This window comes from Cibotium barometz, chromosome 6 (assembly GCF_041138505.1).
Source record: "Cibotium barometz isolate CiBa-2024 chromosome 6, ASM4113850v1, whole genome shotgun sequence".
Lineage (NCBI taxonomy): Eukaryota > Viridiplantae > Streptophyta > Polypodiopsida > Cyatheales > Cibotiaceae > Cibotium > Cibotium barometz.
The window spans coordinates 15137909-15165330 of NC_141051.1; the positions used below are offsets into that span (position 1 = coordinate 15137909).

Below are 27422 nucleotides of genomic sequence, written 5' to 3' on the forward strand. Positions count from 1 at the left end.
CCTTAATGATAAGCTTTATCCCTTAGAAAAATTGAGATTTATCAGTCATAGCAACGGAGCTATGGCAAAATTTTTATAAAAATTACGCATAAAATAATTTCATTAAAAGCATGAAAAGAGGATTTCCTACCATATTCTAGGAATTATCATCCTAGATTAATTGAAAGATATTCATTGTAATCCTAGAGAAATTGATTTTTATATTATGCATAATTGATTTTCATGCATAGAGGTATGCATAGAAGATGATTATTTTATTATAAAAGAGTTACTTTTAGCATAATTGAATTTCATGCATAGAGGTATGCATAAGAGATGAATATTTTATTATAAAAGAGTTACTTTTAGCAAAATTGAATTTCATGCATAGAGGTATGCATAAGAGATGAATATTTTATTATAAAAGAGTTACTTTTAGCATAATTGAATTTCATGCATAGAGGTATGCATAAGAGATGAATATTTTACTATAAAAGAGTTACTTTTAGCATAATTGAATTTCATGCATAGAGGTATGCATAAGAGATGAATATTTTATTATAAAAGTGTTACTTTTAGCATAATTGAATTTCATGCATAGAGGTATGCATAATAGATAATTATTTTATTATAAAAGTGTTACTTTTAGCATAATTGAATTTCATGCATAGAGGTATGCATAAAAGATATGGGAAGTGATAAGATGTGATAAGATGCATATGAGATGAGTTAGGATGTGATAAGATGAGTTAAGAAGTGATAGGATGTGTATGGGATGAGGTAAGAAGTGTATGTGATGGGATAAGATGTATATGGGTTGTGATGATAGGGTGAGAATATGGATGTGAATGTGGATGGGTATGTATGGATGTATGCATGTAGATGTGGATGCATGAATGTGGATGTGGATGCATGGATGTAAATGTGGATGTGTATGTATGGATGTATGCATGTAGATGTGAGTGTGAATGTGGATGTATGGATGTAAATGAGGATGTGGATGTAGATGCATGGATGGGATGTGGATGTATGCATGTAGATGTGAATGTACGCATATAGATGTGGATGTATGGATGTGAATGTGCATGTAGATGTGGATGTATGGATGAGGATGCATGAATGTGCATGTAGATGTGGATGTGAAAATAGATGCATGGATGTAGATGTGGATGTATGGATGTTGTGGATGTGGATGTGGATATATGTATGGATGTGAATATATGATATGTGATGTGAAGGAATCTGAAGTGATGAGATGGAAAATGATGTGATGGGATGAGTACACATATAAATGGAATGTGGAATAAGTAATGTGGATTGATGAGGGATAATGTGGAAAAATGAGAGTTAATATAGAAACTGTATTTGTAAACTGTTTGTAAATGACTGTTTTATGTCAAGAATGCTGGGAAAGCATTTTGACCGTCTTGTGATTACGGTCGTGGGCTGATAAAGTTGCAACTGCTGACGGAGAGTCAATGGGGGACGTCTCGCGTAGCAAGGTCGACCGAGGTCTTGACCATCCTCGGTTCGATTAAAATGGTGAGCTTCCGGTACGATGGATGAGGGACCAAGGAAGCGGCCTATGAGTGAAGCGCTAGGTCACCTGCGAAGGATCCTAGAGGGTGCTGACCATACGGTGCTCGGGCTCTGGGTCGCCTAGGATACCCACGCGTGCATCGAGGAAGATATTGGAACAAGGAGTAAGAGTTATTTTCTGAAACCGGGCATGGATCTAGTTGATTGACCTTGCTGGTCTTCAATGGATGAGTCCATGGCTCTTTATATGGATCTGTTGGTTGATCTTGCTGATCTTCAACGAGAGTCCATCTTGATAAGTGATTATATTGCTGAGTATTATGGGCTAGAAACTATTGAAAAGGCCCCTGAGTGGACAGGTGGTGAGCGTTCTAGTTGCCAATGATGCCATAGATACTCTGATGAAGGAATGATGGGAATTTGAATCAACCGGATAAATTGGAAGATTGTCAACAGTGATATAATGGTTTTCATTAAAGGATTGTTTTAAAGTTAGCTGATGCTGAGAAAAAGGCAATTTCATATTGGGTGTGTAAGTGGTGTGACTAGTTTTATATTTGCATGAACTTCCGGCTAGGGGGCCTTGGAACTCTTTTCCCTGGTACCCGGGACAAAACCTAACAAAATTCCTAATTGGACCCCATCACTACAATGGTTGGGCGGTTGGCTAACCCATGGGACTGGATGGGGTTAGGCTGGACTGATGGATTCGGAAATCGAGACTCAATTTTTGTTATTACGATAGATAAAGTAAATCCCGGATAATTATTGTTCTATGGATAGGAATCAACGGCTGTGCCTCCTTGATGGGGAAAAAAGCGTTGATCCCAATGATCCAAGTGCAAGTTTCTTCCTTGATCTGACCGAGTATCTTTATAGGTGCAATCGGATCAGCTTGATCAGTAATGGTCTTGACTATGTTAGAGTAAAAAGTTATCCTGGTGGAATCGCCCGTGCTTTTCGAGTAAGGGAAGTTTTTCCGAGTCCGGTTTTGGAAAAACCGACGGATTAGTCTCTTGTCCGGATATCCGTGGACGAGGCCCCGAATGTGGGACCCCTGTCCCGCGCGAGAAGTGCTACTTCCGCTGCTAGTACCCGAATCCGTTGCTCGGTGGGAACAGGGGGATCTCACAGTTGGTATCAGAGAATTTGGTTAATAAAGATCAACTGAGAAGACAAATATGTCAAAAATTTATCAAGAAACACAAAAAGGTTATAATTGTGTGATATAATTCATACAATTTGATATTCAAACTGAAATTCGTAATTTGGTAATTGGGTCTTCAGATGGAAGTACCGCAATTATATAGAATCCCTGACTTGCTTGAGGCCTAGACATGATGGTATTTACCTTATAATTCCAAGGGCCGTGACTACCGTATATACCGAGAGTATAACTGCAGCTCTTTACTAACAGTATATACGAGTAAATCTAAGACTTGAAATTATAAGTGTTAATGCTATCCAGATGATGATTTCGAATGTGGTTGATATGATTTTTAATTCTGTTTGAGAATTGATGAATTGATTTGGATTCTGATTGAAAAATGATGATTTCTGAAATTTAGTTAAAATATATTAACCTAAGCGAAACCACAATGAGGATGAATGGGACGAGTCCATGATATTCATAACAGGAATGATGATAATGAATTCAGCAAATCACTATGAGATTAGTGGATTGTGTTGTCAGATTGCTACTGTTAACACTTGACTCGGTAGATCAAGTTAAGGGATGACTAATTGAGAACTTGCTTAACTGAAATTCCCGTAGAGGAATGTTCAGAAGGGAATTTTTCGGTCTAATGGACCATTATCGTGTTAAAGATATGAATGATATGATTTGAATGAATTGTTATTTAATGATGAGTTCTATTTAAGGGATAATTATCCCCGTATTCTGTTGGGTTGACCAGAATATAAGGAACCCCAGAATAAATTGGATCTTAAGAAAAAGAGTTGTCCTCTACTTGGCGAGATGAGGACATCTCGCACTTTTCAAGTGGGGTAGAATGTAAGATTCTTCCCCCAACCTTCGAGGTATATAGGAGTAAGAACCTCCCTTTCTGATCTTATAATTATTCTCTCTCTAAAATAAAAGAAAGATTCTATTTAAAAAAAGGAAGAATCTTTCCCCAGAATACTTCTCAAGAGTTCCACCTGTTTTAAGGATTCAGAACAATGAGTTCAGAAGTGAGAATCGATGTTTTGGATATCAAGGTTTTGGTCTTCATTCGAGTACGGCCATAAAGAAGTTCTTTATCTCTTGGGAAGTATAAGAAGTTATCTCCAAGATATTGTGGACCAAAGAAAGTAGGTGATTTAGCTTACAAACTTCTTTTATCTCAAAGTTCCTAATGCCTTCTTTTATCTCCTCATCTCAAAGTTCTTAATGCCTTCTATAGAAAAATGTGTCAAACCCAAATCATGGAAAGACGGTAAAACTTCAGTGGCAAGATACCGTTGGCTTCTAAGTTACGCTAGCTCCTTCCTTTATATAAGTCGTAACTTTTACTTGTCGATCACAGTAATCTTACTACCATCGATCTCCCTTCTTTCTTAATCTCCTTCATGGCTTGGCAATAGGAATTAGTTTTATCCATGATGATTTCTCACCTTCAAGACGCAAGCGAGTCTGTGAAGAAGGATTTTATAGAACAGTATGAGTGCTCACTTTTTCCTCACTTGGGAACTTCTGTAGCTTAGACCAAATGGCGGACCTATCAAGACATAACTAGGGTAACACCCTGGGGTCAGTAGCACTTTCGTAACAATGTCCGCTTGGCCATGGTTATTGAAGCTTTGGGTTTGGGTCCCCGATACTACTGCGTCATGAGATCAAGGCATCTTGGGTTTTCTGAGCAAGTCTTCTTACTGGCATGTTTTCTTCCTCATCAGAAGATATGTCTTTACCCCGTTTTTGGCTTGCCTCTCTCAGAGGTCCTTTTGTTAGATCACCTCATACCACTGAGATAGGTGCGGCAATAACCAACAGAATTATTCCCATAAATGAGTTACCTTATACGTGCGCAGCTTGTGAGTGCTGCTTTTGTGACCATATGATAGACGGGCTTATGGAAGTGTAAAGAGTTCTTCCATCTTTACTGTATATGTTCCGAGAATGAATAAAGTTTAAATCTTGTTCTTATCTTGAATCTTGCTCTCTTTGACTTTTTTATTTGGTGGTTAATCTTAATTAAATCTTTCTCTAAGTCTCATGTTCGTGCATCTTGCAAAATTATCCCAAGTTTGCGAGATGAGGACATCTCACGTTTTTGAAGTGGGAGAGAATGTAAGATTCCTCCCCAGCCTCTCAAAATGTCCAGCATATTCCCCTGTAATCAATTCCCTCTTCAGAAATATAAGAGATCTCGTCTCTGCCTGTTTTGACATAGAGAGAGAAAATATTCTAGAGAGAGAATATTCAGATTATGAATATTTTTGGATAGAAAAATAACTCATCTTATTAAAATAAGTTCCCCTGAAACAGAAATTCAAAAAGAACTTTCCAATGTGCAATTAGAATTAATTGAAAATGGATATGAAGGACCTTAGCCTAAGGGTCTAGATTTTCAGAAATTTTTGGATTATGGTCCAATTAAGGTTCCTATGGGCCAATAGCATCAATCCATGTGTAGGGAGGAGATAAATCCAATTTTGTAAAAGAAGATACCCAAAAATGAGTAAATGCTCACATAAGATGAAGAGTTGACTATGTACAAGGTTTATTAGTAAGAAACTATGAGTAATATAAAAAATACGAGATATTTTGGGTATCCAAAAATGAGTAAATGCTCACATAAGATGAAGAGTTGAAAATGTACAAGGTTTATTAGTAAAAAACTATGAGCAATATTAAAAATATGAGATATTTTGGGTATCCAAAAATGAGTAAATGCTCACATAAGATGAAGAGTTGAAAATGTACAAGGTTTATTGGTAAAAAACTAATGTATTAAAAATATGAGATATTTTGGATATAATGATTCCATTTTGACACATATGTAAGGAAGGGGAGTCCATTAAAGGAGGTGCATATTTCACATGCTTGAATGAGTTTTAAACTAAAAAATAATGTGATATTTTTATCTCTCCTCTCTCTTGAACTAAACCAAATCAAAAAGGAACCAAACCGAATCAAAAAGGAACTAGGTCTAAATCTAGTCCAAATTCAACCAAACTGAAATTGGAAAATTCTAGAAATTAGTTAGCTTTGGTTAGAGCCTCCCTCTCCTATAAATAGAACATGAATCCTTTGAAAAAAAGGAGGAGAATTTTACTATTCTAGAACTATACTGAAATAATGCTAATATTTACTATTCTCTAAAATTCTCTCCAATTTGTAAGAAATTGGAGCTTCCCTCTTTCTTCAATCTCCATTGGTGGCTCCATCAACATACTAAACCAATTGATTGGTTGGGGGCCTCTACCATGAACAAAGAATCAAGCAATTTGTAAGGTAAGTGTGGTGAATTTTGATCTTTTCTATATTTTCTCAATGTTTCTATCTTCTCAACCCCTCTCAAGCTTGAGAAGCTTAATTGAAATGGTTTTTTTTGAATGCTATTGAAGTAATTAATGAATGATAGTAAAGAATTACATAAATTTTCATTTATGCTTAATTCTAATGGTTTTTATGTAATATCTCTCTCACACTCAAGAAATGGTCATACTCATGACCATTTCTCAATCCAAATGAAGCTTTTCATAAAGTTTTTTCTTAATCCAAGATTAATCTATGCTTAAGACCAAATTGATGGCTTTCCCTATGCTTTTAGTTTATGTATTTCATGAATATTGATGATTCAATCCATTATGGATTAATGATCCAATTGGGGATCATTCTAATTATTTTCTTAATGATAAGCTTTATCCCTTAGAAAAATTGAGATTTATCAGTCATAGCAGAGCTATGGCAAAATTTTTATAAAAATTACGCATAAAATAATTTCATTAAAAGCATGAAAAGAGGATTTCCTACCATATTCTAGGAATTATCATCCTAGATTAATTGAAAGATATTCATTGTAATCCTAGAGAAATTGATTTTTATATTATGCATAATTGATTTTCATGCATAGAGGTATGCATAGAAGATGATTATTTTATTATAAAAGAGTTACTTTTAGCATAATTGAATTTCATGCATAGAGGTATGCATAAGAGATGAATATTTTATTATAAAAGAGTTACTTTTAGCAAAATTGAATTTCATGCATAGAGGTATGCATAAGAGATGAATATTTTATTATAAAAGAGTTACTTTTAGCATAATTGAATTTCATGCATAGAGGTATGCATAAGAGATGAATATTTTACTATAAAAGAGTTACTTTTAGCATAATTGAATTTCATGCATAGAGATATGCATAAGAGATGAATATTTTATTATAAAAGTGTTACTTTTAGCATAATTGAATTTCATGCATAGAGGTATGCATAATAGATAATTATTTTATTATAAAAGTGTTACTTTTAGCATAATTGAATTTCATGCATAGAGGTATGCATAAAAGATATGGGAAGTGATAAGATGTGATAAGATGCATATGAGATGAGTTAGGATGTGATAAGATGAGTTAAGAAGTGATAGGATGTGTATGGGATGAGGTAAGAAGTGTATGTGATGGGATAAGATGTATATGGGTTGTGATGATAGGGTGAGAATATGGATGTGAATGTGGATGGGTATGTATGGATGTATGCATGTAGATGTGGATGCATGAATGTGGATGTATCGATGTGAATGAGGATGTGGATGTGGATGTGGATGCATGGATGTAAATGTGGATGTGTATGTATGGATGTATGCATGTAGATGTGAGTGTGAATGTGGATGTATGGATGTAAATGAGGATGTGGATGTAGATGCATGGATGGGATGTGGATGTATGCATGTAGATGTGAATGTACGCATATAGATGTGGATGTATGGATGTGAATGTGCATGTAGATGTGGATGTATGGATGAGGATGCATGAATGTGCATGTAGATGTGGATGTGAAAATAGATGCATGGATGTAGATGTGGATGTATGGATGTGAATGTGGATGTGGATGTGGATATATGTATGGATGTGAATATATGATATGTGATGTGAAGGAATCTAAAGTGATGAGATGGAAAATGATGTGATGGGATGAGTACACATATAAATGGAATGTGGAATAAGTAATGTGGATTGATGAGGGATAATGTGGAAAAATGAGAGTTAATATAGAAACTCTATTTGTAAACTGTTTGTAAATGCTGTTTGTAAACTGTTTGTAAATGATTGTTTTATGTCAAGAATGCTGGGAAAGCATTTTGACCATCTTGTGATTAAGGTCGTGGAGACCTAACTGATAAAGTTGCAACTGCTGTGACGGAGAGTCAATGGAGGACGTCTCACGTAGCAAGGTCGACCGAGGTCTTGACCAGCCTCGGTTCGATTAAAATGGTGAGCTTCCGGTACAATGGATGAGGGACCAAGGAAGCGGCCTATGAGTGAAGCACTAGGTCACCTGCAAAGGATCCTAGAGGGTGCTGACCATACGGTGCTCGGGCTCTGGGTCGCCTAGGATACCCACGCGTGCATCGAGGAAGATATTGGAACAAGGAGTAAGAGTTATTTTCTGAAACCGGGCATGGATCTAGTTGATTGACCTTGCTGGTCTTCAATGGATGAGTCCATGGCTCTTTATATGGATCTGTTGGTTGATCTTGCTGATCTTCAACGAGAGTCCATCTTGATAAGTGATTATATTGCTGAGTATTATGGGCTAGAAACTATTGAAAAGGCCCCTGAGTGGACAGGTGGTGAGCGTTCTAGTTGCCAATGATGCCATAGATACTCTGATGAAGGAATGATGGGAATTTGAATCAACCGGATAAATTGGAAGATTGTCAACAGTGATATAATGGTTTTCATTAAAGGATTGTTTTAAAGTTAGCTGATGCTGAGAAAAAGGCAATTTCATATTGGGTGTGTAAGTGGTGTGACTAGTTTTATATTTGCATGAACTTCCGGCTAGGGGGCCTTGGAACTCTTTTCCCTGGTACCCGGGACAAAACCTAACAAAATTCCTAATTGGACCCCATCACTACAATGGTTGGGCGGTTGGCTAACCCATGGGACTGGATGGGGTTAGGCTGGACTGATGGATTCGGAAATCGAGACTCAATTTTTGTTATTACGATAGATAAAGTAAATCCCGGATAATTATTGTTCTATGGATAGGAATCAACGGCTGTGCCTCCTTGATGGGGAAAAAAGCGTTGATCCCAATGATCCAAGTGCAAGTTTCTTCCTTGATCTAACCGAGTATCTTTATAGGTGCAATCGGATCAGCTTGATCAGTAATGGTCTTGACTACGTTAGAGTAAAAAGTTATCCTGGTGGAATCACCCGTGCTTTCCGGGTAAGGGAAGTTTTTCCGAGTCCGGTTTTGGAAAAACCGACGGATTAGTCTCTTGTCCGGATATCCGTGGACGAGGCCCCCAATGTGGGACCCCTGTCCCGTGCAAGAAGTGCTACTTTCGCTGCTAGTACCCGAATCCGTTGCTCGGTGGGAACAGGGGGATCTCACAAAGACTATATCCATAATGGAAAGAAACTTATTAATCCTTTGGATAGTGCATCTAGGAGGTTGGTACTTGGTAGAGAGCTTGTGACTTTGAATCATGTAGCAATTGTATATCAATTATTCAAGGTTGATGAACATGGCTTGCAAGAAGGGGATATTGAGAGGAAGGATAGACAAAATTGGAGAGCTACACAAAGGATTGCTGCAAAGAAAGTACAAAAGTGTTTGAAGTTATTACAAGAAGGCTATGGTGCTCACCAAGAGAGCGGACATTGGGCACACGTATGTACTTATCAATAGTAGCATCTTATATTGATATTTTCTTATCACCTACCTTAGACTTGTATGGTCGTGTGAAAGCTGCAAGAAAGGTGTCTTTCTTTTTCAAGTATGCAGAAGTTGCTACCATTGCTATTAGTGATATATGAATAAAGGATTTTAAACGTATTTCCAAGGTTTATGTGGCTAATACTCATGGTTCTTTCTATATGTAGGATTTGGCGCATGTGGATCACTAAGCATGATGCATACTCCCTAAAGCAAAACTTTATCAGTAGAGAAACATTCATTGACATTCAATTGTCATGTCACTTTGTGGTTCTCTTGATAAAGACCTTTAGGGAAAAGCATCCTCACTTGCACGTACCCCTTTCTTGCACGGGATCGGATGCATGTGAGAATTTTTTCAGCAAGGTGGGTGGAATGGTTCGGAATGAAAGATGCTATGATGGCTTTGATTTGCTGAGTAGTACAGGAGCACTTAATAGAATAGCAGAGTTTCAAGCAGGTTCAATTCTTAAATTTCCAGCAGCTCATTCTAAACAAGAAAATATATGGGCTACTTTGGAAAAGGAGAATGGCACTCCTTTGGCCAACCTGGGAGACTATGCTTGTGTGAGTAGTGGTATCTACATTGAAAGAGGGATTATTAGAAGCAAAGGCCATAAGTGAGACACTTGGTATGCGCGATGAAACTTTTTGGAATGACTCATGGGAGGAGGGAGATCTCTTAGAACTCTTCAACCCTAATCTTAAATATGTGGATGAAGATGAATCATTGGATGATGTTCTACTTATAGATGAAGATAATCACTTTGATAGTGGTGTTCGAGATGAGGAAATTACTAGTGAAAGTGGTGTTCGTCATGTGATGATGTTCTACTTATAGATGAAGATAATCACTTTGATAGTGGTGTTCGAGGTGATCTGGATGAGGAAATTACTAGTGAAAGTGAGCTTCGTCATGTGATTGATTGTCTAATTGATGAGGAGGAGAAGGTGGTTAGTGAAATATCGCCATTTGTTGAAGTGGATGGGAAAGCCATTTCTAAAAGCACACTTGTCAGCCAATTGAATGGAAATCCCACACTATCTAAAGATAGATTAACAAGGGTGAAAAGTGGAGTGTATTTTTCTTTGGAGAAGAAGGCAATGATTCATACAGGAACATGTCTTGGTATAGGATCTGATTGTGCAGTATTGTTTGAAAGCACATCAATAAATGCAAACAAAAAGACAAGAGGAAAAGGAAAAGCTGGGAATACTAGTAAGGGTGCTGTAAACGGCATGTGGTACCTTGGAAGGGTGGTAAGCATGAGGAGAAATGTTGGAAATTGTCTAAAAGAGACAAGAGGCCCCTTTGATCTATTGGATAGGCCTTTGAATGTTCAAATTCATTGGTCATGGTATCAACAAGCAAAGGGAACTAGGACCTACACATATGACCTTGTTGACAACCAATGTGTGGATTTGGAATCTATAATAGCCTTGGCCAATCTCAACTATGATCGACAAACAAAGAAATACCATCTTGATGAGAATGACTACAAACTTTTCAATGAATATGTGCAGGGTAGAAAAGGTACATTTTCTATTTTTTAAATTTTTGTAAAGTTTATCCATTTTGAAGTTGTCCCTTCCCTTCCCTCCTTCCTAGTCCATTTGCAGCCCTACTGCTCCAATCTCTGATGTAGATGAAGGGAACATATGTTTTTGTTAATGTGCTTTCAATCCTTCTTATCACATAGGGATCCTAGGTTTGCAGCATGTAACTTGACAGGGAGCTTATGTTTGTTTTGTAGGATAAATTTGTTGGCAAGCTATGTGGCATGATGCAGCATTTATGAGAAGATGCCCATAGATGTGTCAATGCTAAACTTATGGATTATAGACATGGATTGTAGACATGGATTGTTCGGGTGTTACTCTTGTTTAATTTTTAGTTTTTCTAGTAAACATTCAAGATGTATTTTATGTTTTCTACTCTATCAAATTTTGGTTTAGATTCATGGATTGTTCAGGTGTTACTCTTGTGTAACTTCATATTTGCTGCTATTAAACATCCAAGATGCTTTTCAGCTTTTTCATTCTAGTGTTTGTTTTTTAAGGGAGAAGACACTTGTTTATGTTAGTGTGTAATCATTCTTATACGCTATATATTGGGTCTACTACAGCTTTCTAGCTTGTCCGCCCCAATAACAGTGAATGTAGTTGCTGTCTACAATATTCTGAGCAGGTTTAGAGACTGTTGCCAATTATGGGAAAGGATTTGGAGCTGTTTACCTCTGTATTTGGCAATACAACATTCAAATTAGTTCATGTTTTGTAAGTACAGGTCTGCATTGGAAGTTCAGTGAGGTTTGTGCATTGTTTAGCCAAGCATTGGCTAGTGGGTTAATGTGATTTTGTTGGTGCAATACCATTCACAGCATGTGAATCAGTGGGCAGTTTATGCATACATCTAAGATGGTTCAGAATCAAAATCCGAATCTAAATTCGGGAGACGTGTTTGAAGTTTTGGCCTGGGAGGATAAATTGGATGGAACCAAGTATTCCATGTGGAGTTTTATGGTGAATAATGTGTTAGCTGGTAAGAGTATATGGGTCTATGTTAGAGGTGATGAGGCTTGTCTTGTAGATCTAGTTATTGCTTCTGCTACACCTTTGTAAGGAGGTAATGCATATGATATGCAGCTAGCTTCGATAAGGCCAGCTACACCTGTTGCTCCCATTGAGGATTAGAGGAGATGGGATTAAGGGATGCCCAGGCTATGCCACTTATAGCCTTGTCCATTAAAAGGATCATCATACCTCGTATCTGTTCCTCCAACATACTTGGAGAATATGTATTGGGCAAGGAAGGAGGCTAGGCTTACTTGAAAAGAGCTTTACGTATGGAAATACATTGGTGGATATGTATACTCTTTGTAGATGTACAATCAATACGTATGCAAAATGGTATAATGTTGCCTTGGTTAGCATGTCGATGTAGGTGATTAGCATGTAATGGATGTAATGCCAACAAATGAGTGCTCTTATCATCACTATTAGGCATGAATCAAGAACATCTATTTTGATAGATGTAACTTTAACAAATGCTGTTATCATCATTATTAGGCTTGAATCAAGAACCACCATGCTAGCCATGTATGGTAACAAGTGTGCGGAGGGTGTGCGGATGACAGATGGATGTTTGACAAAATATGATAGCCGTCTTATAGTCTTGTTGTTTGACAAAATAGGAAAGCCGTCTTGACGTAGGTTTAAGGAAAGGGGGGGAGACACTAGACTTTTTCTTGTACCTTATAAGCTTAAATAGGGGTGTTTTATAATCCTACATGGATCTTAAATAGGGGGTTTTCTTGAAGTTCATGCACGCAGGTGATGTCCCCCTTTAATGAAGAGTGAATCCCCCGGGCACGCCGTGAACTGCACTCTACTAGTTTATGACGTGAAAGGGGATCCGTTGGCAAAAAAGTCAAATCAAATCAATTTTAATTTTTTTGTGAAGTCCAATTTATGGCGTGAAACACTAGCATTTCACAACGTGAAAAAAAACAAAATTGATAAAACTCATGAAGTCCGCTTCACGCCATGAATTACACCCTACTAGTTCATGACGTGAAAGGGGATCCGAGGGACTCTAGAAAACAGCCTTGTTTGGAGGCTCGTATCTCCTAAACTGTATATCTGATGAAGGTGCTCTAGGGCAAATCGGAAAGTTGACATGGAGCTCTTCAACTTTGGTCTTAGTCGTCTGAAGTCAAAATCGATCGTTTTGGCCTTCGACTAGCAGCCTCAAAATTTGACCCGAAAATCGAGGCAAAAAACAACCCAAAAAGTACGAAAAATCATTTAAAAAACAGGACGAAAACGACGTTGAACCATATTTAGGCTACTTTTTGGGGGTCTAAACAACAAAATCACAAATAAATCGGGGAGACAAAGTTATAGTACTCCAAAAATACTACAACTCTCTCATATAGAGTTTTTCAAAATTTCTTTTATAACACCCTAAGAAATGTGCTGCGAAACAGGGGAAAATTTTTCTCTTTTTTTTTGGTCTTGAGACAGTGATGGAAAATAGATTTTATGACCTCCTCTTCCATTTGGGAAGTTACTAGCATGCACTTTTTTTGAAAAAATATCTCTAAGGTCGTTCACGTACATATAGCGTCTAAGCTAGTTAGGGCGAACGGACACTCGTTTGACCCATCGAAAGAGAACACCAGGCCTCTTGAGGCGGTAACGGGCTGTGAGAAAATATAAAAAGCAAAAAAAAAAAATGTGTGCTTGCTCATTAAGAAGCATTCATGCAATCAAACATGGCAACGATAGAGGGATTGCCATGGATCACACAAGGACTGAACCACCCAATGGCTAACATCTTCGAGCCATTTAGATCTATGCCCCAAATGCACCTCCCAATACCATTGGCCATGCCTACAACATGCGTGTCATTGGGTTTTACACCCCCTGTCACTTCGATCCCATTGGGCTTTGGTCCCTTACCTAACATTCCCACCAATCTTATAGATACCAACCCTTTTCAGCCCTTGGATGACACCTTAGAAATACTGACTAGTCTAGGAAGGGGGGTAGCCCAAGGACTGAGTGAGTCTCTACAAGAGCACTCACATACGATCTCAGTGAGACCGATACAAACATACGGCCATACAAATTATGGGAAAATACGATGGCACAGCAAATCCTGTTCAATTCATTAAAATGTTTAAACAGAGACGTGAAGCCTTTGGAAATCCTAACTGCCCCACTAAGGTACATGCGTTGAGCCTATGCTTAGAAGGAAAAGCTAGTCGATGGTTCATCACATTGATGCTGGCAATCAAGACCAACTTCAGCACCTTAAAAACAACCTTTATCCACGGATTTTCAAGACAAGGTAATCGGTGGAGTGCAGCAAAAGAACTCTATTCCATTGAGCGTAAATCAAATGAATCCATTAGATACTTTATCCTACTACGGATAAAGCTCTTGGACTCACGATGTGAGTCATGGGAGAAATTAAATTATTCTCAATTGAAGAGATGTTTCATGATGGGCTTAAAGAATAACAGCTTACACAACTTGATCATTGTATCCAACCAAGAAACATTCGATCAATGTTGTAAAGAAGGAGTACGTTTAGATGACAACATGCTGGAAGATAATCATGCTACAAGGTGTTCCTCATATAAACCAAGTGAAGCAATGGCAAAATAAAGATTTATCTCAGAATTGTCATTCCTTGAATCCTATGCAGCCTTGCTTAAAAGCTTTCAATTGACATCTCTAAGAGAGGATGAGCTCCTTCAAAAACCAACCAACCATCCTTAATGCCTCTACAAGTGAGAAGCGAAATGCCTTGTGTTAAGTGCAATCACTATGACCATCCCAATCCCCATTGTGCATACAAGGCACCTATTTTTTTGACTATATATATTGTAAATCCTTTGATCATGATACTAAAAAGTGTCCCAATTCATCAACAATCGACTCAAAACCCACATCTCATGTGCACCAAATAGAAAAAGTACAAAGGGTAGAAACTGCTCAAGAAGCGGTTAATCAAACACTTCAATTTTTCTATTGTCCTGGACCTCACAAAGTGGTAGACTATAGAGTTTGGAATACTTCCATGCCCATAGTCACACTGATACTTTGCAACCCATGTGTGAACGATGTGGAATTGATCACATGCTCCAAGATTGCCCAAGACGACTTGCTTCAATGCAACTGGTCTCACAAAATACGACTCTTAACATCTTAAGTGTACAAAACGAGAAATTGTCCACTTGAATGTTCTTACATGCGTACAAGCCAAGGCACAAGAAATGGTCAAAAAGAACACAAAAGACAATACCTCAACATGGGTAGAAGAGCATGATTTAAAGTAGAACCCAAAAGAAAAAGAAAAACCTTCTAAACCTAAGAAAAACAAGGGACAACAAACTACCAAAACCAAGGTTAAATTAAAGGACATGGAAAAGGAGCCTATGGAGGACATAAACTCAAAAGAGCCAAAAGCTATACATGATGCAGAAGCATCCACCTCAAAGTCCACCACACAAACCTCTAAACCCATATGTGTGACACATGGTACAAAAGCCCAAAAGAAAATTCAACCTCATCGCATGGATATACATAATGAGAAACTGACAATCCAAAGAAATTCATAAAATGAAACAAGTTGTAGTATGTAACTTAGTGAGGATGAAACAAGTTCTGATTCGTCACTCAGTGCACTTAATAGACTAATCAAGAAACTAGAACCTACCCAGCCACCTCAAATTAAAAATCATGATCACATGACATATGTGAAATGAAAAAAGAAAGCTCAGGAGAGCATGAGCAATGATGTTAAGCGCAAACGTGTATTGATTAGCCCTCAAGCTAGTCATAACATCATGACAATATACACTTGGGTGTCATTGGGACAACCTAAACTCATCCCTACAGACAATGGTCTTGCAAGAGGAGACAATGGGATGAAACATTGAAGTTCTTGGTTCTTTTAGCTATGCTACTCAAACAATCGATGGAAATGTGGAATTTACATTCCATGTTACCCTAGATTCCCTTGACTATGATGTCATCCTTGGTGGAACTTGGATACGTGACTCGTTGTACTCAATAGATGAATCCATGCAAATAGTCACCTTGAACACTCCTACAAGCAATGTACAATTGCTATATATGGGAGGAAGAGATCTTGGGGGAGCTGGAACTTCCAATATATCTTATTGAAAAGATCCCTCACATTCTTGTTAGATTAGAAATTTCAAATAAAATCCCCACATCTCAAGAACAGCTTTATCCAACACGAAAACACAATCTCATGACCCTCATGTTATGGGATTTGTTAGGTCAACCAACACTCACGGCTCATCCTAAAAGAATTCCCTTTACACATAATTTTATTACAAAGGCTTATTCTTCTAGAAATACTAAAAACTATCAGTAATAGCAGAGCGAAGCTATGGCAAAAATTTTAGAAACTAATACATAACTCATTTTTATGCATAATGTGAAAAGAGGACTTCCTACCATATTCTAGGATTAGTCATCCTATGCTAAAAGAATGATTTTCATCACATTCATGGAAAAAAAAATTTTAGTATTTATGCATAAATAATTAATTAAAAAAATAAGAATTTTTGGTATTTTTATTTTTTTGCAAAAAGAGGAATTCCCATGATAATGGAGATCCATGTAATTAAATGGAAAAAGAGAAAATTTGATATATTAAAAAAATGAATATTTTTATTTAAATTTAAAGAGGAATTTTAGATAAGTTTATTTTTATGCATGAGAAAATTTAAATGATTAAAGAGGAATTCCCATGACATTTGGAATTCAATCATTTAAATGGTAAAAGTGAAATTCTTGGCATATTTGAATTAATGAATATTTTTATTTAATTTAAAAAGAAATTTTAGATAAATTAATTTTATGATAAAAGAGGAATTCCCATGACAATTGGAATCCAATCATTAAAGGAGAAAAAGAGGAATTTTAAACTTATTAAAAAAAGGATATTTGTACTTAGTTAAAAGAAGAATTTTTATGGTATTTAAGTAGAGAAAGATTTGAAATAATTCTTGGTGACAAAAGAGGAATTTTCACCATAATTTCACCTAGACAATTATAGTTGATAAATTAAATTGGTAGAAAGAATCTTTAGATATTTATGTGGATAATTCACCACATTGATATTTTCCCAAAATAGAAGAAGAGTCTTCTCATTCAAATCCGATATTATCATGTAAAACCATTTCTTAATCTATTATAGTTAAAAAGGAATGAAATTTATAAAGTTAGAATTATCTTCGGTTAGAAGTTCAGTATAGATGTTTATCTGAAGAAAATTCTTGGAATCAAAGCTAGAACTAAACCGAATGATTTTGGTTAGACCACGACTATGAGAGAGACGGTCAGTAAACTACTTGTCCATCTCTCAATCTGAATCAAGCAAAAACTTCGTGGACCAACTCCAGTTCTTAATACAAAGAATAGACTATCATTGAATTAACCTAGTTTTTCCTTGACCAAAATCACCAAGAATCTAGTTGGACTTTCAGTCAAATGATGGGTAGATTACCCTGGTGAGAGATCAATGATTCTCATTATGAAATTATGGATTAAGGAAAAAGGGTTTTGTGAAACCAATCTCAAACCGAGAATTTTACTTGCATAGAACCTCTGTTTTCTTTTTAAAGGACTATTTTATGCCAGAATGCTGGAGGAAGCATTTGGTATGTGTTTAGCTAAGAAGAGGTTCGTTGCAACAGCTGGCGGGAGTCGTCAAGGGATGTCGCTCGCGGGCAAAGCCTGCCGAGGTCTTGAGACCAGCCTCGGTACGGTTAAAATGGTGTGCTTCTGGTACGATGGGCGAGGACCGACGAAGCGATCGTTGAGTGAAGTGCTAGGACACCTATGTAGGATCCTAGAGGGTTTTGACCAAGTGATGCACGGACTCGTGGTTGCTAGGATACCTATGCGTGCGTCGAGGAAGATTCGAAGATGGACTGAAAAGAATGACTTTTGTGAATCGATTTTTGATATTGGATATCGTTGGTTGACCAGCTGGTCTTCAACGGAGAGTCTGGATGATATATGTTGTAAAACAATGAATTCAATATTTTGGAGGATTATGATCAGTAATACTATGATTTTCATTAAAAGATTGTTTTAAAGACACCGAATCTGTTATAATGGCAATTTCATATTGGGTGTGTACGTGGTATGCCTACCTTAACTTTTGCTTGAAATGCCAGCTAGGGGGCCTGGGAACTCTTTTCCTCGGTACCGGAGCGAAACATAACCAAATTTTTATAAAGGAATCCCACCAATACAGTGGTTGGTGGGCAGTTGACTAACCCATGGGCCAGTTGGGGTTAGGCTAGTTCAGGGGATTCCTGTGATACAAATAAGTTACGATTAGTTACATTAGTGACATTTGAAGTTAAATGAACAATACTATATTTGGTACTTTGCAGTAGCAAATTTGGTACTCTTTGAGTACCACAATTGGTTCTGTAGGGCATCACCTCACATTAGACACAATGTCGAGCACCACATTTAATCTATAGGAGTCAGCAATTTTTTGATTTGTTTTGAACACATTTTAGGTAAGAACAAAATGGAGGAGTACCCTCAACAAACCAGGTTCTATTACACGGCACAGGACCTGCAACATGAAGAGTACGGTCTCAGTCTTGAGGGCAGGGCATAAAGTAGCATGGGCCTGGTTTGGGGAAGGAGTGTTGCAGATGATATCATCTAGGAGTGGCGGGCTTGAGCGTAAAATTGAGGCATGGAGGAGGCAAAATGCTTCCTCTCCTGGCAGTGTCCTGCATTCAGATAAGAAGGCCCGGATGACTCAAAGTGGTAGTAATATCTGCAAAGAACCAAAGAATGCTGGCAGAGGGGTAATTGCTGACTACCTACCTGATTTAGAGGCATTGCTGCAAAGACTGGCAGACCCAGTGTCACATCCAGGATGGTCAAACCTCAGAAGCCTGAAGACCTCTATTCAAGCAAACAAGGACCAGCTACTGGTATATGAAGGTAGAAAGGACATGGCGAAGAGTTTGATGGAAGACATCGATACCCTGGAAGCATGCATTGTTCAGCTTCAGCAACAAATCCCTGTTCCAGAAGAAGAGATCAGAGAGGTGGAGGCTGAGCTGGGAGCAAGTCGGCGCTTGTTGCGACGACACGGGATTTTCGAAAATATCCAAAAGCTCTAAGCGGAGGTTGAACAGCAGGAGGTATTGTATTTCTGGCCTATTGAATTGTGTTTGACTATTGATAGTGTTTAATTTGCACATGGTTTGGCAATTTGGCATGTTTCACTTCTTGATTGGTTTATCTGCTGACATTTTTGGTGGTTTTGGAACTTCTTGAACTGTTTTGGTACTTTCTTTACTTGTTTTGGTATTTTTTATAACACTTGGTGTTGTGCTGTTGCCTTTCTTGGTACTTAATGGTGCTTCTTTATTTCATTTGGTACTCTATTGAACTATTTTTGTGCTGTTTTGGTACTTTCAGGTTATCGAGTTTAGTCTAATAGGGCACCTTTGGTTGTCTTGGATAATTGGTTGCACCCATGACTGGTACTTTTGGTGTTTTGCTGTTCATTTGAAACTCTTTTGACCTATTATGATACTGCTTTGGTACTTTTTAGCTACAAGTTTTAGAGTCTTTAAGGTATTGCAGTTACATCTTGGGTTCAATGTTGGCACTAACTTTGGTACTTTTTGTGCTTCTTTGCTTCATGTGGTACTCTTTTGAAGTGTTTTGGTACTGAAGTTGAGCTTTTATTTGGTCTTATATGGTAGTGCTAAATATGTCTTGGGTGCTATCTAGGTATTATCTTTGGTATTTTTTGTTTTCTTTGATTTGTTTGGTACTTTTTGCACTATTTTGGTACTAGTTTGGAATTTCACTGTGACAAGTTTTTGGGTCTTTTGGGTATTTTTGGGAGTCTTGTGTGTTTTTGGTACTTAATTGTACCAAATTATTGCTGTTTACAACTGTTTTGGCATAATTTACATGTTTTGGTACTGTTTAGTTACCTTTTGGTACTTTTTTGATACTGATTTGTTAACCTTTTGGTACTGTTTTGGTTTGTCATTGGTTTGTCTTAGTACTGTTTTGTTACCTATTTTGGTACTATTTTGCTATTTTTTGGTTTTGTTTTGGTACTGTTTTGTTTCCTATTTGGTGCTATTTTGCTACTATTTGCTACTATTTTGGTACTGATTTGCTACCTTTTTAACACTGTCTGTAACCTATTTGGTACTATTTTAGTACTATTTGGTACTATTCTGCTACTATTTGATATTGTTTTGGTACTGCTTTGCTACATTTTTAGTATTGTTTTGGTAGTTTTTGGTACTTCATGTACCAATTTTGTGTTGTTTAAAACTATTTTGGTACAATCCAACCTTTTTTAGTACTGTTCTGGTAGTTTTTGGTACTTCATGTACCAATTTAGTGTTGTTTAAAACTATTTTGGTACAATCCGACCCTTTTTAGTACTGTTTTTATTCTGCTTGGGTTTGGCTTGGGAGTTGTTGAAACTTCATTGTACCCATTTAGTGCTATTTAGAAACTTATGGTACAATTTACCTGTTTTGGTACCTATTCTGGTTCAGTTATTGTACTGCTTGTGTACTTCCTTGCTAATTGTTTGTTTTGGTGGATAAGTGGATAGAGTATGTCTGTTTTGCAGATGGAGTATGTGAAGCTCCACAATGAATGCTTGGAGACCCAAGACCATCAAGAATTTGTACATAAGTTGTGTGCTGATGTGAAGAGGGGGATGAAATATACATTGACTCCAAGGCCTCATGTTATGGACCCTGCCAACACAATTCATGTGTTTGGTACTTGTGTTGCCTGTGGGGAGGCTTTGGAGGCTTCTTACGTGGTTGGTACCTTCATGCTTCCCTGCAGGCATCAGTACCATCCATTGTGTTTTGCAGCTGTGTTGAGAACAAGAGATATGTGCGTGAAGGCACGTTGCAACACCGCAATCCCTTCGGAGGCAAAGGCCTGGGTGTCAGGGAGGTCATTATTGAAGAGTAAGTGGGGTGTTTGTGTTGGACACTGTATGTTTATATTGTTTGAACTGATGATCTAATCTTGTCTTTCATCTTTGTGCATATGTAGGTAGAGAATCTTTCGGTGCGGACACCCATGACACCACCCCAAAGGATAGGAAGGATCTCCCTGGTCACAGTAAGTCAGATGCCACTTACATGTTTAAAGAAGATCCTTACAAGTCAGTGTAGAAAATACTGCAAGACCTTGATGCCAACACAAGGGAAGGGAAAGGGGCTGAGCCTGCTCTGTAGACTCAAGCATGGGGGAAGATCGACTAAAAGCGGAAGTGCAGGAGAGAGACAAAGACAAAAAGGGACCGGAGGAGAAAGAACAGGGGGGAAGTGATCTGATTGAGGAGGTTGCTGAGCAAGAGACTGACCAAGGCAAGAAGAACAATGAAGAGATGCCGACTGTTGAGGAGGTGACAGTTGAAGTTCTCTCAGAGGCAGAGGTTTTGGCTACGGCATCAACATCTGCAAAGTACAAGGCAGGTAGAAAGAGGAGGAAGAACGAAAATAGGGCAACGGAAGCTACTCAAAGTGCACAGGAGGCTGCAGGTGCAGAGGAGCCCAAAGACACTGAGGAGGCTAAAAGCAATGAGGAGGCCAGAGCGGCGGGGAAAGCTACTGAAAGTGCTGAGGAGGCTAAAGGTGCAGAGGGGGCTAAAGGTGTAGAGGAGGCTAAAAGCGCGAAGGAGGCCAAAGAGGCGGGCGAAGCTACTGAAAGTGCAGAGCAGGTTAAAGGTGCAGAGGAGGGTGAAGGTGTAGAGTTGCCTAAAGGCACGGAGGATACAAAAGGTGTGGGGAAGGACAGAGCTGCGGAGGAGACACCTGATGCAACGCCCTTAGAAACAGGTGATAGCAATGATTCAGCCACCCTCTTCGAGCTCTTCGCTATGAAATGTAGAAAGCGCCCCGTTGGTGGTGGTCTCAAGCCGCAAGGTTGCAAATGTGAGATCCCTATTCCCACCGAGCAACGGATTCGGGGTACTGGCAGCGGAAGTAGCGCTTCTCGCGCGGGACAGGGGTCCCACACTCGGGGCCTCGCCCACGGATATCCGGATAAGAGACTAATCCGTCGGTTGTTCCAAAACTGAACCCGGAAAAACTTTCTTAACCGGAAGCACGGGCGATTCCACCAGGATAACTTTTTACTCTAACGTAGTCAAGATCATTTTTGATCGAGATGATCCAATTACATTTATAAGATACTTAGTCAGTTCAAGGAAGAAACTTGCACTTGGATCATTGGGATCAACGCTTTTTTCCCCATTCAAGAGGCACAGCCGTTGATTCCTATCCATAGAACAGTTACTGTCTGGGATTTTTTTTTTCTATCGTAAAAACAAAAGTTTGAGTCTCGATTTACGGATCCATCAGTCCAGCCTAGCCCCATCCGATCCCATGGGTTAGCCAACCGCCGTAGTGATGGGATCCAATTAAGAATTTGGTTAGGTTTTGTCCCGGGTACCAAGGAAAAGAGTTCCAAGGCCCCCTAGCCAGATGTTCATGCAAAATAAAACTAGTCACACCACTCACACACCCAATATGAAATTGCCTTTTCATAGATTCAACCAGTTTAAAACGATCCTTTAATAAAACCATGGTATCACTGATCACCATCTTCCAATTTATCTAGTTGATTCTTAATTTTTCCATCATTCCTTCATCAGAGTATCTATGGCATCATGGGCAACTAGGACGCTCACCACCTGTCCACTCAGGGGCCGTTTCTTAGTTCCTAGCCCTTAATACTCGGCAATATAATCACTTATCAAGATGGACTCTCGTTGAAGATCAGCAAGATCAACCAACGGATCTATATAAGGAGCCATGGACTCATCCATTGAAGACCAGCAAGGTCAATCAACCAGATCCATGCTCGATTTCAGAAAACAACTCCAACTCTGTTCCAATATCTTCCTCGACGCACGCGTGGGTATCCTAGGCGACCCAGAGCCCGAGCACCGTATGGTCAGCACCCTCTAGGATCCTTCGCAGGTGACCTAGCGCTTCACTCATAGGCCGCTTCCTTGGCCCCTCATCCACCGTACCGGAAGCTCACCATTTTAATCGCACTGAGGCTGGTCAAGACCTCGGCCGACCTTGCTACGCGAGACGTCCTTCATTGACTCTCCGTCAGCAGTTGCAACATTATCAGTTAGGTCTCACGACCTTAATCACAAGATAGTCACAATGCTCCCCCAGCAATCTTGACATAAAACAGTCATTTACAAACAGCATTTACAAACAGTTCACAATACAGTTTCTATTTTTACTTTCATTTTTCCACATTATCCCTCATCAATCCACATTACTTATTCCATATTCCATTTATATGTATACTCATCCCCTCCCATCATTTTCCATCTCAACACTTCATATTCCTTCACATCACATATCGTATATTCACATTCATACATATATTCACATCTCCACATCCACATCCACATTCACATCCACACATCCACATCTACATCCATACATCCACACATCCACATCCACATTCACATTTACATCCACACATCCACACATCCACATCTACATCCATACATCTATTTTCACATCCACATCTACATGCACATTCATGCATCCACATCCGTACATCCACATCTACATGCACATTCACATCCATACATCCATATCTATATGCGTACATTCTCATCTACATGCATACATCCACATCTCTATGCATACATCCACATCCACATTCACATTCTCCTCATACATCTACATCTACGTGCATACATCCACCTCCACATTCACATCCACATCTATACATCTACATCTACATGCATACATCCACCTCCACATCCACATCCACATCTACATCTACATGCATACATCCACCTCCACATCCACATCCACATCTATACATCTACATCTACATGCATACATCCATCTCCACATCCACATCCACATCTACATCTACATGCATACATCCACCTCCACATCCACATCCACATCTATACATCTACATCTACATGCATACATCTACATCTCCATTCACATCCACATCTATACATCTACATCTACATGCATCCATCCACATCTCTATTTACATCCTCATCTATACATCTACTTCTACATGCATACATCCACATCTCCATGCATACATCCACCTCCACATTCACACTCACATCCATACATCTACATCTACATGCAAACATCCACATCTCCATGCATAATAAAATTCTTTTAATTAATCTAGGATGATAGTTCCTAGAATATGGTAGGAAGTCCTCTTTTTATGCTTTGAATGAATTTATTTTATGCGTAATTTCTATAAAAAATTTGCCATAGCTCCGCTACTATGACTGATAAATCTCAATTTTTTTCTAAGGGATAAAGCTTATCATTAAGGAAATAATTAGAATGGTCTCTAATTGGGTCATCAATCCATAATGGATTGAATCATCAATGTGCATAAACTAAAAGCATAGCAAAAAAACCATTAATTTGGCCTCAAGCATACCTTAATCTTGGATTAAGGAAAGGCTTTATGAAAAGCTTCATTTGGATTGAGAATGGGTCATGAGTATGACCATTTCTTGAATGAGAGAGAGAAATTACATAAAAACCATTAGAATTTAAACATAAATGGAAATTAACTTCAATAGCATTTATTAAATTATGTAACTCTTCACTACTATTCACCAATTAACTTCAATAGCATTTAAAAAACCATACCAATTAAACTTCTCAAGCTTGAGAGGGGTTGAGAAGAGAGAATCATTGAGTAATTATAGAAAAGATCAAAATTCAATATACTTACCTTATAATTTGCTTGATTCTTTATTCACGGTAGAGGCCCCCAACCAATCAATTGGTTTAGTATGTTGATGGAGCCACCAATGGGGATTGAAGAAAGAGAGAAGTGTCAAAAACTAGTGAATTATTAAAGAATTCACAGTTCTTGGCTTAGGTGGAGTAACAAAGCATAAGACACTATATATTTTAGCTTAGGTGGAGTAGAGTAACAAAGCATAAGACACTATATATTTTGGCTTAGGTGGAGTAGAGTAACAAGGCATAAGACTCTATATATTTTGGCTTAGGTGGAGTAGAGTAACAAGGCATAAGACTCTATATCTTTTTCAACAAGGGAAGGCTTCTATTTATAGGAAAATTTGAGCTCCTAACCAAACAAACTGATCCTAGAATTTTCCAAGTCAGTTTGGTCACTTTTTGACCATTTTTAGGTCAGTTAAGCTAACTTTTTGGAACTAGACTTGAATGAGGAGAGAGGAGAGATAAAATATCTCAATTTTTATGAGTTTAAAATTTATTCAAGCATGTGAAATATGCACCTCCTTTAAAGAATTCCCCTTCCTTACATATGTGTCATAATGGAATCATTTTATTGCTCATAGTTTTTTACTAATAAGCCTTGTACATTTTCAACTCTTCATCTTATGTGAGCATTTAAGGGACTCCCCTTCCTTACATATGTGTCATAATAAAATCATTATTCCCAAAATATCTCATATTTTTAATATTGCTCATAGTTTTTTATTAATAAACCTTGTACATTTTGAACTCTTCATCTTATGTGAAATATGCACCTCCTTTAAAGAACTCTCCTTCCTTACATATGTGTCATAATGGAATCATTTTAATATTGCTCATAGTTTTTTACTAATAAACCTTGTACATTTTCAACTCTTCATCTTATGTGAGCATTTAAGGGACTCCCCTTCCTTACATATGTGTCATAATAAAATCATTATTCCCAAAATATCTCATATTTTTAATATAGTTTTTTACTAATAAACCTTGTACATTTTCAACTCTTCACCTCATGTGAGCATTTACTCATTTTTGGGTATTTTCTTTTTACAATTTGGATTTATCTCCTCCCTACACATGGATTGATGCTATTGGCCCATAGGAACCTTAATTGGACCATAGTCTAAAGATTTATGAAAATCTAGACCCTTAGGCTAAGGTTCTTTATACCTATTTCCAATTAATTCCAATTGCACATTGGAAAATTCTTTTTAAATTTCTGTTTCAGGAGAACTCATCTGAATTATAAGAGATATTTTTCTATCCAGAAATATTCAAAATCTGAATATTTTCTCTCTATAATATTTTCTCTCTCTAGGTTAAAACAGTCACAAACAAGATCTCCTATATTTCGGAAAAGGAATTGATTACAGGGGAATATACTAGACATCAAAAAGGGGTTGGGGGAGGAATCTTACATTCTACCCTACTTAAAAAACGCGAGATGTCCTCATCTCGCAACTTGGAATAATTTCGCAAGATGCACGAATATGAGACTTAGAGAAAAATTTTAATCACGATTAACCACCAAGAAAAGTCTTAAAGAGAGCAAGATTCAAAATAAGAACAAGATTTAAACTTTATTCATTCTCAGAACTTATACAATAAAGATAGAAGAACTCTTTACACTTCCATAAGCCCGTCCATCATATGGTCACAAAAGCAGCACTCACAAGCTGCACAAGTATAGGGTAACTCATCTATGGGAATGATTCTGCTGGTTATTGCCGCACCCATCTCAGTGGTATGAGGTGATCTAACAAAAGGACCTCTGAGAGGCAAGCCAAAAACGGGGTAAAGGCATATCTTCTCATGAGGGAGAAAACATGCCAGTAAGAAGACTCGCTCAGAAAACCCAAGATGCCTTGATCTCATGACGCAGTAGTATCGGGGACCCAAACCCAAAGCTTCAATAACCATGGCCAAGCGGACATTGTTACGAAAGTGCTGCTGACCCCAGGGTGTTACCCTAGTTATGTTTTGATAGGTCCGCCATTTGGTCTGCGCTACAGAAGTTCCTAGGTGAGGAAAAAGTGAGCGCTCATACTGTTCTATAAAGTCTTTCTTCACAGACTCTCTTGCGTCTTGAAGGTGAGAAATCATCAGGGATAAAACTAATTCCTGTTGCCAAGCCATGAAGGAGATTAAGAAAGAAAGGAGATTGATGGGAGTAAGATTACTGTGAGTGACAAGTAAAAGTTACGACTTATACAAAGGAAGGAGCTAGCGTAACCTAGAAGCCAACGGTAACTTGCCACTGAAGTTTTACCGTCTTTCCATGATTTGTGTTTGACACATTTTTCTATAGAAGGCATTAAGAATTTTGAGATGAGGAGATAAAAGAAACTTGTAGGCTAAGTCACCTACTTTCATTGAATTCAGATATAAGGATCACAATATCTGGGGGATAACTTCTTATACTCCCCAAGAGATAAAGAACTTCTTTTGGGCCGTACTCGAATGAAAACCAAAACCTTGGTATCCAAAACACCGATTCTCACTTCTAAACTCATTGTTCTAAATCCTTAAAACAGGCGTGACTCCTGAGAAGTATTCTAGGAAAAGGGTCTTCCTTTTTTAAACAGAAATTTTCTTTTATTTTAGAGAGGGAATAATTATAAGATCAGAAAGGAAGATTCTTACTCCAGTATATCTCGA

General features: G+C 38.0%; 1 protein-coding gene and 1 long non-coding RNA gene across 2 annotated transcripts in view; both read left to right on the forward strand.

The window, feature by feature from the left end:
* Nucleotides 1–11321, forward strand: part of LOC147637440 (uncharacterized) — a 125262-nt gene extending 113941 nt beyond the window's left edge. The window contains exon 6 of the long non-coding RNA XR_015265987.1: nucleotides 11166–11321. This is a non-coding gene — a long non-coding RNA (uncharacterized LOC147637440). The remainder of the gene's footprint in view (nucleotides 1–11165) is intronic.
* A 9404-nt stretch (nucleotides 11322–20725) lies between these two features.
* Nucleotides 20726–21164, forward strand: LOC147637443 (uncharacterized). Its single transcript, XM_086798975.1, has 2 exons — nucleotides 20726–20954; nucleotides 21043–21164. The coding sequence occupies exons 1-2, from the start codon at nucleotides 20726–20728 to the stop codon at nucleotides 21162–21164; spliced, it is 351 nt and encodes a 116-aa protein (XP_086655101.1).
* The last annotated feature ends 6258 nt before the right edge of the window (nucleotides 21165–27422 follow it).

Coding starts and splice junctions, on each gene's coding strand:
- LOC147637443 (XM_086798975.1), top strand. CDS start 20,726: ATGGACCCTGCCAACACAATTCATGTGTTTGGTACTTGTGTTGCCTGT. Junction 20,955..21,042: donor AGGGAGGTCATTATTGAAGA/GTAAGTGGGGTG, acceptor GTGCATATGTAG/GTAGAGAATCTTTCGGTGCG.